The sequence below is a fragment of the Chlamydotis macqueenii genome, chromosome 3, assembly GCF_036417535.1.
Source record: "Chlamydotis macqueenii isolate bChlMac1 chromosome 3, bChlMac1.mat, whole genome shotgun sequence".
NCBI classification, from domain to species: Eukaryota; Metazoa; Chordata; class Aves; order Otidiformes; family Otididae; genus Chlamydotis; species Chlamydotis macqueenii.
In genome coordinates this window covers 93995673-94010280 of record NC_141558.1, presented here as the reverse complement: position 1 = coordinate 94010280, position 14608 = coordinate 93995673, and the positions used below count along the sequence as shown (strand labels likewise).

At 38.5% G+C, this 14608-nt stretch overlaps 1 protein-coding gene across 4 annotated transcripts in view; it reads left to right on the top strand.

The window, feature by feature from the left end:
* Positions 1–13214, top strand: part of CHRM3 (cholinergic receptor muscarinic 3) — a 286713-nt gene extending 273499 nt beyond the window's left edge. For all 4 annotated transcript variants that reach the window (XM_086744430.1, XM_086744432.1, XM_086744433.1 and 1 more), the window contains one exon: positions 11339–13214. In XM_086744430.1, the coding sequence (XP_086600556.1) occupies positions 11339–13160 (1822 nt within the window). In that variant the 3' untranslated portion in view covers positions 13161–13214. The remainder of the gene's footprint in view (positions 1–11338) is intronic.
* The last annotated feature ends 1394 nt before the right edge of the window (positions 13215–14608 follow it).

Genomic DNA, 14608 nt, shown 5'->3' with positions numbered 1-14608 from the left:
TTGATTAAGTTACAGAATTCCACCAGGACTTTGAGATGTATCTATTCCAGGAAGAAAAGAAGTTAGGCTACAGCACAAAACACAGTTGGCGGTAATTTGGCTGCTAGTTTGATTCAGACCAATATTTGGATGACATGCATTTCTTTTAGCTGCTGTTCCTATCAAGGAATAGATATAATTTGGTTTACAATTTCCACGTATAAGACACAGGCTTTACAAAAAACTGCTTGAGAGTTTGTCAAGTCCAGACTTTTGCTTCTGAATAGCTATTGTGCCATCTAGTGGGTATTAAACTACACTTTTAAACAGATGGAAAGATTGATTTTAAATGTACCAGTGAGTAATGAAACATAGTATTTATACAAATATTTGCAGTGACATGTTGAAACAAAGCATTTTTCCTTTTCATCTGATTTATTCCCGAGGTGTTCCATTATGGTAAAAAACATTCTGTTTCAACTATGTCATAGTATTTTGCTTACAATTGTATTAAAGGAATATAATTTATAAAAAGGGCACACACAGAGCTTTTCATTTCCCTGGCAATAAATCTATTCCTGAATAAATTACAGGCAAATTTAATATACTTTTAGACTTTTATCAAATTATCAGCATGAAAGGATATCCCCAAATCTCAAATGTTAGGAATTTCCATTCTTTAATACAATTAAATAAATAAAAAAAACCCAAAAATGTTATTCTCTGACCAACTGTGCCAATTTTCACTAGGAACTAGACTAAAATGCTTTAAAACATTATTATGATTGCATTATTTAGAACATTGTTTAGAATAAATAAACAATGTGATTTAAAAATGAAACATTCTGACAGTTTCACTCATAAAATTTCCTTTTCATTATACATAGTTCCAGTGTCCAAATATCTCTATAGATTTCATTAGTTAATAGCTATTTCTTAGCATTTTTTTTTCCTCTAGTTGAAACCTCTCAACAGTTTTTTTTTCTTTCAGCTTTTTAAGTAAACCGTCTGTCCAGTGTCAAAGTGTTGGTTTTGCTGCAGCATTTAGCAATAATATTTCAATCGCGAAAGCCAATAACAATAAATTTCCCTTAATAGAGTGTTTCCTAACACTGTTCAAGTCACTATATTGCATCTTATGTAAAATTGCCAAACCATCCATCACCAACAAAAGCTGTAGTAGGTGGGCTGCATTTTTAGCACCCGTCTGCAATGCCATAGTTACAGTATAAAATGTAGTGGTCAGCAAAAGTACAATTTAGAACCTTTTAGGATTCTCTTAGACTCGTGAGAACTTCAAACTCATGTTATTTAATGCATTTAAATGCTATAAGTTAGAGATTTTTTCATATAACAGGACCTGACACCAGGTAAACATGATATCTGGACCAGAGGCTTTGATAGCTCTTTGCCAGACCTTGATGGAAACTCAAACATTTTTTATTATTTTCCCTAAATAAGTAACAAAATGGAGTTCATCTACTTTCAGCAGCATTTGTCTAATAAAATATCTGAGATTCAGCCTGAAGTTGACAGAAAATGAAATTACCTTCCCAAGAAAAAAAAAACATAGTTTTTGAAAAGGCAGAAAATCAAAACCATTATTTGAGTTTTTATTTATGTTTTAGTTTGGGCTATTTATTTTCCCTCCATTGAAAGGTTTTCCAGAAAAATATTTTTTCAATTTTCTGGTTTCAAGGCTTGACAGTATTTTGTCATTTCATTTTCTTCCTGCACACAAATGAAATTTAGAAGAGTGTGTCAGGTGAGCTTCTTTAAAGCTCGGTGTCCAGGCTGTCTGTCTTCTTTGATACTTGAAAGATGTTTGTAGAGTTTTCCAGTTTTCCCTTGGTGGTATACTGTGTTAGTGAGCAGAAATGTATTTATTTTTATAATACAATCAATTCATTACTTTGTTTTAATGCAGGTTCATGGAAGATAGTAAAGAGCTCTGCTAATGAAGCCTGTTGTTCCCTGTAAAGGTTAATATTAAATCCTAATAGCTAATATTCACATTATATATGGATTTTAAATGCATACAAGGATTACTAAAACTAGGACTGAGTTACAAATACAGTAAGATTTATTTGGTTTATCTAGTATTGGTAACGAGCTCTTCTTAATTTTAATTAGCTCAAACATGATTTTTTAAAATTTTTTTTAGAGAAGGATGCCTTTTTAGTAAAAGAGGACAAATTCACTTAAAAGGCTTGAAATTTTTGTTCTCTCTATCTAGGCATGTATTTTTCCATGCCTATTCTAGCTTTTAACAAAATCTAGGAAGACAATACAGTTAAGTGTAAGAATTCTCATTACTTTATTTCACATGATCAACATTTTAATGGCATCTTTAAATCCCTCTATCCCTGTTATCTGTGGAGTCAAAGGACAGTTTTTCATAAAGAGATAGCTGAGTGTACAGTGAGATTTTAGAACATGACTTCAATACAACATCATAATAAATAATAAAATATTAAGCAATACTATGTGAAAAAGTGTATATATAGTAAAATACTGAAATGAAATCTCTAAGATGGGTAGTTTTTTACTCAAAGGAAAAAATATACACCACTCATGATAAACAAGATAATTAAATGGCTGCTATTCTTTCATCTCAATCTAATTTCATGCTTAAATTCAACGTAGTAACCAACCCTTCAGCCAGCCCTTCCTGTTCCCAGATTCCTGCAATGCGCAGCATTAAAGTCAGTGGATTTCTCAAGTGATTAAAACTCTCAGTATTTGTTTGTAATTCTGACTACGTTAGTGTCTGTTTCCTCCAATATCAATTAGACAGATGGGATATGATTTTAATAAAGCTCTCTGAAAGAGAAACTGCATGGAATTTAAATAATTTCCCCTCTGCATAAGAACACACGTCATAGGTTTAACTATTTGAACTGATAGTTAATATTTACTGTAATCTTAATGAAGCAAGACCTAACTTGCTCTGGTTTTCAAGCATTCAAAATTGTAGACACATCCAAGCTCAGGCTTTTGAAGGTTTCACTTTGTCCTGTATGAGTTGTTCAGACAATAACCACTACGTGCACGTCCCCAAAAAGAAAAGTACGGTTCCTTCAGCAAGTATGTTGCTTCTATGCGGGATAAACCTTCACTGCTCTTAGGCCATATCACTGTTGAGGTTAGTAGCTCATTTCTGAAGCTTCTCCCTGGAATCATTTTAGAGGATTTCAAGATAGGATTTTGAAACTAGAAGTCATGGAGTGAATGAATATTGGGTCACTGAGGCTAAATAATAAATAAATAATGAATAGCACAGAAACACTTATTCAGCAAATTCACCTGTTAAAATCACTGTCCTTTCAACTCTGCAGGCTAGGATGTATGTTTGTTATATATGCCATATTTGGCAAAATCATGCAAGAGAATTATAAAGTTCATGTAACAAATTCAATCTTAAATGGAAGTCTTAAGTGCACATCTGGGTTTTTGAAATGGCAGCAGATGCAACATGTCTGAGATTTTTTTTTCTTTTCTGATCCTAGTGGTAACACAGTATTTATTCTTACTTTTGTAGCTGTGTAAATAAGCAGATGTTTCCACTGAAATCACTGGCCATTAAAAGATATTAGTATTCAAAGCTACATTTCTATCATAACATAAGAACCCTCTCTGAAGGGTTCATACTACATGAAGTAAGGTGTTTGGGACAGCAAATATTGTAAAAGCAAACAGCAGAGTCCACAGTGGATGCTGTAGATAGAGCTGGGTGGTGTGAATGTAAGCCTCTCAGTCCAAGTGAAGGAAATGCTAGATGTTTGGCAAAAGCTAATTGGCAAATTAAGGCATACAAGTTGCTCTTCCCATGACCCAGCTTTAGATACCGAATTTCCTGCTGTGTCAGGTGGGCAATCTCAGGTCCTGTCAGTGTGGCGTCCTTACGCGTCCCAGCAGGAACACTTGAGGTAGTATCCCCTGCGTCTCCTCCCTGGAGGGATGCTCTTTTCTGCTGTCTGCAGGGCAGCAAGAGAGACAGATCAGGTAGCTTGGTGCTGTGCATTAGGTTCTCTGAACTCTCTCCAAAGTAATGAAAGCAATACGTATGATTAAAGAAATGAGTTCCTAGTTTGCTCGTGCTAGACCTCACACACTAACAGCAGCAACACAGTTAGCAGATCTAATTTATTAATCACAAAAGTGATTTTAAAGCATTGATATTAAATCTAGGTAATTTTAGTAAGCATAGGCAAACATATTTATGGATGGAAGATGGACGAGTCGGCTTGAAGTGTTAGTGAGATACATTCGACTGAGCTTTATCTATAGAGGGAGGTAGATTTAGATTGCATATTAGGAAAAAATTTTTTACAATGAGGGTTGTAGAACACTGGAACAGGTTGCCCAGAGAGGTGGTGGAAGCCCCATCCCTGGAAACGTTCAAGGCCAGGCTGGATGAGGCTCTGAGCAACCTGATCTAGTCAGGGATGTCCCTGCTCCTTGCAGGGGGGTTGGACTAGATGACCTTTGAAGGTCCCTTCCAACTCTAGCCATTCAATGATTCTATGATTCTTTGATTCTATATCAGATTGATAGCTAATTAGTGAACGATAGTCTTTCCTTATAAAAATATTTGGAATAGCGTGACAAAAGTATATGTATATATATCTGTAGATATATGTGTGTGTATATATACACACACATATGTGTATATATCTGCATATATATACACATACTTTCATCTGCAGATACATATACACATACTTTTGTCACATTTTATATGTGACATGTTTGTATGTATATATTCTTATGTGTACATATATACAGAAATATCACTATATCGGTTATTTGTCAGCATCTACTATGAATGTGTAAGACAGTGGCCAGGGTATTTAATAATGGGATCAATTTCTATGGCTCTGTATTCTCATTCGCAAAGATGCAAAACTATATTGAGTGTACTACATTTAATCATCAGTATAAGTAAGTCATGGTAAATCTGAGGTCCTGTATATTGTGCTTCCTGTATCACATACAGGATATCTTGTGCTACACTATCTTGTGCTACACTATCTGCAAGTTATGTGAGGTGCTATATAATAAATGTAAAATCATGAATTCTAGTGTGAATAGATGCATCTTTATTTTTTTTCACTCCAAGATTTAAAAATTCTTTGTTATGTTTTGAAGAAAAACCACACTATGTATGATTTGAAAAATAAGTATATGTAAACTTGGGAATAATTTCAGGAAAACTTTAAAATTCATATCTATTTTTATTTTACTAAATATTCATTTTGGAACAAAGCTTATGTGCTAGTTTAAGTAAGTGCATTAAGCATTTTAAAGTCTAAATACTCTACGTTAGAAAACAATTTTATAATTCACTGCATGGAGTTCTCTGCTGTTTAGGCTAATGTCTATACAACAGCAATGCAGAGGAAAATGGAAAAGTAAGGTACACAATTTTCTTGTCTATGCAAACAGATGAGATGTGAAATTCTTCAGTTGTCAAGGCTTGCCAGTTTTGAGCTCACATATAGCCAAGCCCATAGAGTGTCATCTGACTTCCCGGAAAATGCATCTTAGAGCCCTTTAATTCTCTTGAAGAGAATTCTCTGCAAAAGTAGAGGTTGCGCGTTTATGAATAGGAAGGTTTAAGGAGAGGGGAAAAAAAGGTAAACTGAAATGTGAAGTATTAACCAAACCACTGAAACATGAAATAAGGAAAGAAAAATGAAATGCAGTGAAAATGTGTGACACAACTGTTCCTACTGTCTGTTCTATTTTCATTTCTGTTTACAGCTACATGCAATGAATTAATCATAGAATGGTTTGGATTGGAAGGGACCTTAAAGATCGTCTAGTTCCAACGCCCCCTACCATAGGCAGGGACACACCAGACCAGGTCTCTGAAAGCCCCATCCAACCTGGCCTTGAACACTTCCAGGGATGGGGCATCCACAGCTTCTCTGGGCAACCTGTTCCAGTGCCTCACCACCCTCACAGTAAAGAATTTCTTCCTTATATCTAATCTAAATCTACCGTCTTCCAGTTTAAAGCCATTATCCCTTGTCCTGTCACTACATGCCCTGTCAAAAGTCCCTCTCTAGCTTTCTTGTAGGCCCCCTTTAGGTACTGAAAGACCACTATAAGGTCTTCCCGAAGCCTTCTTTTCTCCAGGTTGAACAGCCCCAACTCTCTCAGCCTGTCCTCATAGGAGAGGTGCTCCAGCCCTCTGATCATCTTTGTGGCCCTCCTCTGGACTCTCCCCAACTGGTCCACGTCCTTCTTATGCTGGGGGCTCCACAATTGGACGCAGTACTCCAGGTGGGGTCTCATGAGAGCAGAGTAGAAGGGCAGAATCACCTCCCTCGACCTGCTGGTCATGCTTCTTTTGATGCAGCCCAAGATGTGATTGGCTTTCTGGGCTGAAGATCTTGTCTGAAGTGTGACCAAATTAGGTTATTGCAAAAAATTCAGGCTTTTAAATGTGTTATACTCACATATTGATATTAGTGACCACTTCTGTAGCTGCTTTCTCCTTCCCTTCCAATGGTCTTAGTGGAATATCTAATATCTCAGTCCCCCCAATGGGCCAGAGAGCAGAGATGCATTGGGAAGGATGTAAGTGAAAGTTTGTGTAGCGATTGCCTGTACTGTACCTACACCTTTCCTGAATAATGCTGGGCCATGTACATTGCCTCTGATGTTCTCTGGCCTGTAAATTTCGTAAGGTCTCATTAAAAAGCAGAATCAAGAGAAAAAAAAAAAAAAAAAAAAAACAAGCCATGGTGAATAGCATAGCAGTAATCTTAGGTAAATAATTATATATTTTTGCGGTAAAACTAATTTCCTTTGTACTCCCTGGCTTGAAATTGTAATGTAGTGTATCGTACCAATGATTTGTAAACCCTTACCCTGGTGTATAAGCCTATAATGATTTCACAGTTCGGTTGGTTTGACACACTTAGGCTGCGCTGCACTGTTTACCAAAATATTTGTGGCTATTTTCCCACTTGGCCACACATCATTCTGCCCTTGAGCTTGGCTTGCCGGGCGGGTGCTGGCGGGCTGCACTGCAGGGCATACTGTCCCTTTTCTTGGACCCAGGACACTGCCTTTCCCTGCCACACTTCTTATAGAGAAAGCAGAAAATGCATGGCAGCTTTGGAAAAGCGTAGTCTGGTCCCGATCGGGGCTGAACTACGACAGTTATCCATCTGTAATTGAACTGTTTAATTCAATGAAAAGTTAAGTTAATGTCGTGGTTTTGTTTAGCTTGCTTTGGCTTCCTAAAGGGAAGAAAGTCCAGTTGTGTTGATCTGGTGGGTTATGGTGGTGGTGGTAATGATAGTTTTTTCTATGCAGATGAACATATGGGTAATACATTTTTCATTGAATTAAACAGTTCAATTACAGGAGCTTGTAGAAGAGCCAGAATAACAAAGGACCATAGTAATCATCCTGCTAGCTCTTCTGTTTTGTCAAATAGTCTGGTCAATGTGAATCTCTTTAATGCCTGAGGAGTTTAAAAAGCCGAGTTCCAGCTTGCAGGATTGCACTGGGCAGCAGGGAGCTGTCAGTGGGTTGCTCTCAGTCTCTCCTCTTCCTCAGTAGCTGAACTGCTAAGAAGACTGTGCAGGTAGTCATTGAAACAGTGGCTCAGATAAATTACTTTGTAGTACAGGGATGCGAAAACTGGCCTGAGAAATAAAGGTTTGGTTCCAGTACTTGCCCAGTGTCTGAAAGACTGTAGCTGAAGTACGGTTCTCCCAGGCTTCCTCATGATGAGTCTTTTGAAGCATGGCATTTCTGAAAGGTTTTATTGGTTAATTTACACTGCAACTCCATTTCAAAGTTTACAATTAAATAGAATCCACAACCATTTTATGCACTTAGTGAGAGATAGTAGAGAGTTTACACATTCATTTTGTGAGATTATTTGTATCTTTCCTGTGGTAGTTGTTTTGGACTTCCACAGCTAACACTTAGGTTAGTTTATAGTTGTGTTATGCAATGAAAATGGGAAGTACTCCCAAACTGTCAATTATTTTTATTTCTTAGTAATAGTGTTATTCCTACCATCACTTCTAAACTATATCGGTTTTTATTCTACATCCTGTAGTGAAAGTTTCATTTCCTTTATCAGTATCTTTTGTCTGGTCCTTTCTTGTGTATTAGAAGATACCAGATTGTATTTTTTTTTATGAAAAAGCAGCATAATACTATCATTGCCATCTAAACTTATCTGTCAGACTAATCAATCAATACTTGACCACGCTGAGTGTTACCTTATAGAGTTTTTACAAGTGTATGTCCATGGAGGGGATGCTTTCTGGCCTTCATCCTCTGCTCTCTGTCCCTAATGTCAGTGAAGGAAGGTCTGCACCCTATAACATTAATCATTTCTGGCATATATTTAGCAAATATCATTAATTCAGATCTCTCTCATACCATTCTGGTTTTGACCTCATCCTATCTGACAGCTCTGGAAAAGCTGCCAGCTTCCTAAGTAAAACACTGGAAGAACGATGGTTTCCAGCAATCCTGTTTGAGTCAACAACTTTTTCCCCACTGTGACTAACCACTCTGGCCCGCAAACAACTGGCAAGAACATTGTCAACACTTGCTTAAGTGGTTGCTCACAAGTGAACTGTGGTTTTGTTTCACCCACGTGTTGGAAGGGGCAAGCCAAACTTCTTCAAAGGAGAACATTATTGTACCTTGGGTTTCCCTGCTCTCATTTGTATTTTTTGAGTATGTGGGATCTCCATTTTTATAGATATGTAAATGAATATCATCATTGGTCAAGGCAAGGAGAGAGCTGGTATGAGTGTGCCTGAGGGGGTGGGAATGAAAGCAAGAGCATGCTTCTCATCCAGACCTTTGCTTGCCTTTTTGCAAATGACTTTCTGCAGACTTTCATTTCATTAGCGTAGGTGGGATGAGTCTTTCTCACACAGTGCAGATTTGACTTCACCAGCTTCTTTGAAATAGGGATTGGTGAGGGCATATTGCTGTATGCTTGTATGCATAGTTGGAAGCAGTATATCTTGAGGAATGAAAAAAAAAAAAGAATTATGTTGTGTCTCACAGCTTCTTTAATAGGTGACATGGTGAAATTGTTTCAGAAAAGTTCATTTAGTTTTTCTTGGGAAAAGAATAGCTAAAAAGATAAAAAATATTGAACATTTTAGAGGATTAGCTTGACAAATTTTCAGAATTTTTTTTTTGCCTAAAATTTCATGCAAAACTGCACATTTCTTTCTATGAACTTTGCAAAGAAAATAAAACTTGTAATGTCAAAGTTTTTTGATAAAAGATAATTTTCGTTTCAACTTACTTTGATTTTCAAAAAATCAAAGTTATCAATGTTGGATTACAGTTTATAAAATTCTTACCATTTTTCTTTTAGCAACTGTTTGAATTGCTCCAAATTTGCAATCTTTCTATCAGGAAAAAGAGTTAAATTTTACTGGGTGATTTCCCAGAACAATATTTGCTGTTGTTACTATTATGTTATTATTATGTTCACATCCTATCTGCTATGATGATGAATGCATTAAAAGTAGATTGAATTAGCTTAGGATAAGGCAGCATCATTGCAACTTTGCTTCCTATTAATAAAGAGAAAAATTAATGTCTCATGTATACTAGATATGAAATGGAGAGGGGGTGTTAGTTATTGTGTGTGGGCTGAGGGAAGGAACCGTTGGTCTGTTTACTGCATATGTCAAAGATGCACCATTTAAAATACAGAATCACAGAATCACAGAATTATCAAGATTGGAAAAGACCTAAAAGATCATCCAGTCCAACCATCACCAATAATTCTCAGCTAAATCATATCCCTCAACACAACATCCAAACGTTTCTTGAACACCCCCATGGTCGGTGACTCCACCACCTTCCTGGGCAGTGCATTCCAGTGCCTGACTACCCTTTCCGAGAAGTAATATTTCCTAATGTCCAGCCTGAATCTCCCCTGGTGCAGCTTGAAACCATTGCCTCTAGTTCTATCACTGTCTACACGAGAGAAAAGGCTGACCCCTAGCTCACTACAACCTCCCTTCAGGAAGTTATAGAGAGCTATAAGGTCTGCCCTGAGCCTCCTCTTCACATAGTGTCTTATGGCTTGCTAAAAAAAAAACAAGTGCAGCTCAGGATAAAACAGAATTTAGAAATTAATTAAAGAACCAAAATCAAAACTTCCTCTTTTGAATAAACTAGTGCATTGTGATACTCATTGGCATCTCATGCCGTAATGTATTTACTCTGGAAGTAATTCACAGTTAGAAAACAAACAAGCATTTCTCTTTGACAGCTTATTTTGTTTAACATTTACTACCAGCGATGCACTTCTTCATCAGAATTATTGCTACTTGATGGTATAATTGATTTATTACAATGAATCTAGTCAGTTGACCACAGAAGTTAATGAAATATGGGTAATGCAAACTCCTATTCTAAGCATGACTTAATTTTACACAGGTACTTAGGGAAAAGGATTAAGGCTTAATTATGAATCCCTTTCATGTTTTTTTTCTTCTTTTCTTAAAGTGTGTAATGATTGCTTTGACATACATCTGCCAAACATTTCTTCCTGACTCTAGAGGCCATCTTTTCAAAGGAAATTTTAACATGTGTTGCCCCAAAGACATTTTGAAGTCATTAGAAGTACAAAATCCTTAGTCCAAGTATAAAAATGTGCATGAAAAATGAATAGTGGCATGTGCAAAAAGTGCTAATGAGAACTTTTAGTACCTTTATCAGGTAGCTGAAATGTAGATGAAAATAAAAAGATCTTGTCAGCCTCACAGGTTAAAGTAGCTTGACAGAGTGAAATGATGCTGACTTGTATCTCTGTATTTGAAGAAAAGACAGAACAATATTTTTGTTTGTCATTAGCTGTAGCTGGAGGCAGCAGGGGCTGAGGCTGTGTTTTGCTAGTGCCAGGATAGCACTGGGGACCTGTATTGATTCAAATTTGGAAGATTTGTGGCTGCATGTGTCTGGCATTTAGTTTTTGAAGGCTTTACGATAGTAGGCTGTTGAGATGTATAGTTCAGGGTAGATCCATCAGGGAGCATTTTAATGAAGAGTTAGAGCTAGGGGACATTTTAATACTGCAGGTTCAAATTCTTCTGGGATTTTTGTTCTTCTGTGACTGTATGTTTTTAAGGAAACAGTATGTGATTACTACAAAGAGCTCGGATTAATCACAGCTGTAAGCCGAGTACTACCACTGACTTGGAATGTGTCACAGGCAGCTTGGCTTTTGAAGACATCTTTCAAAGTGCTGAAGGGATTTTAGGTATGAGTATGCGGATGATTATCTATTTACCATCTTCACTTGTTCACTTGGTTTTTTTTTGTTTTTTTTTCCCTGCTGCAGACTATGTCAGAGAGCCACAATGATCATGCAAAATAACAGTTCAGCCTCGCCCCTGTTTTCAAATGTGAGCTCCTTCTGGAAGAGAGATTCACATGGACCAGGACTCCTTGATGAAGCAGCATCGCTCATTGGCAGCTATAATTTCCCTCAGACCACAGAGAGTTTTCCGTACTCCACTGTGGAATCAACAAACATGTCCCTAAATGCCACAAGCAAAGACCCTCTGGGTGGACACACTGTCTGGCAAGTAGTTTTGATTGCTTTCCTTACTGGGATCCTTGCACTGGTGACCATCATAGGAAACATCCTAGTGATTGTTTCATTTAAGGTTAACAAACAACTGAAAACGGTCAACAACTACTTCTTGTTGAGTCTTGCTTGTGCAGATTTGATCATCGGTGTTATTTCCATGAATCTTTACACCACATACATCATCATGGACCACTGGGCTTTGGGAAACTTGGCCTGTGATCTTTGGCTCTCCATTGACTATGTTGCCAGTAATGCCTCTGTCATGAATCTCCTTGTGATAAGTTTTGATAGGTATTTTTCCATCACTAGGCCACTTACTTATAGAGCCAAACGAACAACCAAAAGGGCTGGGGTGATGATTGGTTTAGCATGGATCATCTCTTTTGTTCTTTGGGCCCCTGCCATCTTGTTCTGGCAGTATTTTGTTGGGGAGAGGACTGTGCCTCCTGATGAATGTTTCATCCAGTTTCTAAGTGAACCTATCATCACTTTTGGCACTGCCATAGCTGCCTTCTACTTGCCAGTCACCATTATGAGTATTTTGTATTGGAGGATCTACAAGGAGACCGAGAAACGCACCAAAGAGTTAGCAGGGCTACAAGCTTCAGGCAGTGAAGCAGAAGCAGCACGCTTTGTACACCAGACAGGCAGCTCCCGGAGCTGCAGCAGCTATGAGCTGCAACGGCAGAGCATGAAACGGTCCACCCGAAGGAAATACAAACGCTGCCACTTCTGGCTCACAATGAAGAGCTGGGAACCCAACGCAGACCAAGGGGACCAAGAGCACAGCAGCAGTGACAGCTGGAACAACAACGATGCTGCTGCCTCCCTTGAAAATTCAGCCTCCTCTGATGAAGAAGACATCGCTGCTGAGACCAGAGCCATCTATTCAATCGTGCTGAAGCTTCCTGGTCACAGCGCCATCCTCAATTCCACGGAACTACCCTCCTCGGAAGATTTGCATGAGTCAGGGGATGAACTGCAGAAATCTGACACAGAAGCAAAGGAAAAGAAACCTAAAAAACTGCACCCTCCCAAAAGTGTTCAGGATGCTGGAAATTTCCAAAAGAGCTTTTCTAAGCTTCCAATTCAGCCAGGGTCAGCAGAGACAACCACAGCTTCTGATGGCATCTCATCAATGACCAAGACATCTGCAGCCCTGCCCTTGTCCTTCAAGGAAGCTACCCTAGCAAAAAAGTTTGCCTTGAAGACCAGGAGTCAGATCACAAAGCGAAAACGAATGTCACTTATCAAAGAAAAGAAAGCAGCACAGACACTCAGTGCCATTTTGTTTGCCTTCATCATTACCTGGACCCCATATAACATAATGGTTCTGGTGAACACCTTTTGCAGCTGTATCCCCAAAACTTTCTGGAACCTGGGATACTGGCTTTGCTACATCAATAGCACGGTGAACCCCGTGTGCTATGCACTGTGTAATAAAACATTCAGAAACACTTTCAAGATGCTACTGCTGTGCCAGTGTGACAAACGAAAACGACGCAAACAGCAGTATCAGCAAAGGCAGTCCGTCATTTTTCATAAGCGGATCCCTAGAGAGGCTTCATAGAATAGTATTTTTTAAACAATTTTAAAAAAATAATGAGGACGGGATGGGATGGGACAGGACCAGACAAGATGGGACAGGACAAGATGGGACGGGACGGGATAGGAAGGGATGGGATAGCATGCGACGGGATGGGTTGGGGTGGGATGGTGGTTCCAGGGTGCTGATTCAAACATTTAAACTTAAGACGTGAAAGCAGCTGCCAGGCTTATGTATCCTTTTAATAAATCCAGTTTAATATAAAATCAAGTCTGCATTCAGCAAAAACTATCAACTTCAACATTTTTACTAAGGAATGAAAGACTTAATACATTTTTCCTACAAATTTGCAAGAAGCTGCATAGCAATTACAAACCCTTTACTGATCTGCCCAGCTCTTTGATTATAATCAACTCTGGGATCTCAGGTAAGCACATCTAGCTAGCCCAACTCTTCTGTTTCCAAGGAATCCAACAACTTTCAATTGAAATCACATACAGATGTAGCAAGCTAGCAAAACAGGATTATGAAATTATTTGAGACACTGTATAGGTTGCAGAATTGCTTCTTGTTGTCCAGGTAGAGCTTCCTGTCTATTTCTCTGCTGGTGTATATTGTTAATTGTACCCCTGATTCCTGATTGCCGAGTATCTGTGTGTGCAGCTCATGTTATCTATATGTGTGTGTGTGAGTGTGTATGTATGCATACCATACACTCACACCTCTAAAATGCACACATACCAGGAAAGAGGTGATCTATTGTTCTAGGTTTTACAGGGCTCCCTATCACAATTACATGTGAATGAAATTAAAAAAAAAACCAACAAACAAACAAAACAGAAAATGGTATTATAAATACATATCTCATTTTTTGCCCCCTGAAATTCAAGTTTATCTTTGAAGCCAAAACGTGGTGCCCACATTTCAAATGGAGAGAACCAAAGCGTAGCCTGTGAGCCTAAGAGTCTGCAGAGTTTTATAACGGGGCAAGTGCCCAGTAAAACCTAAATCTTGAGCACAGCTTCTCTCCCGAACGTGATCACACCTCTGTAAAAGATACAAAGGTGAAAGGAATCGAAGGCTACATTCAGGGCAGAGTATGACGTTATCTTTGTAGGCTGTAGGATGATGAGACCGCACACCTGGGCCACACAGTGCTGATGCTCAAAGGGAGTTGCTCAGGAACGAGGCGGGTACAGCCATTAGCAGAAGCCCTGTTTCATGCTCGACTGGCTACACTGCTGTCGGGACGTGCAGCAACACTGCGATGCCTTGTGCTGAGTCGCATTGTGTGGATGCACCACCTTCCTCAGAGCCAGCTCAGATCCGACACACAGTATCCGTACAGCTTCCAATGAAATTTTGAGTTGTAATTTTCTGTCTAAACTTGGTGGAGCCCCCCCACTTGCACTGTCTGCCCAGGTGATCTTCAGATGCAAAAGATTTGTGTAAAAGGAATGCTTTATTTTTAT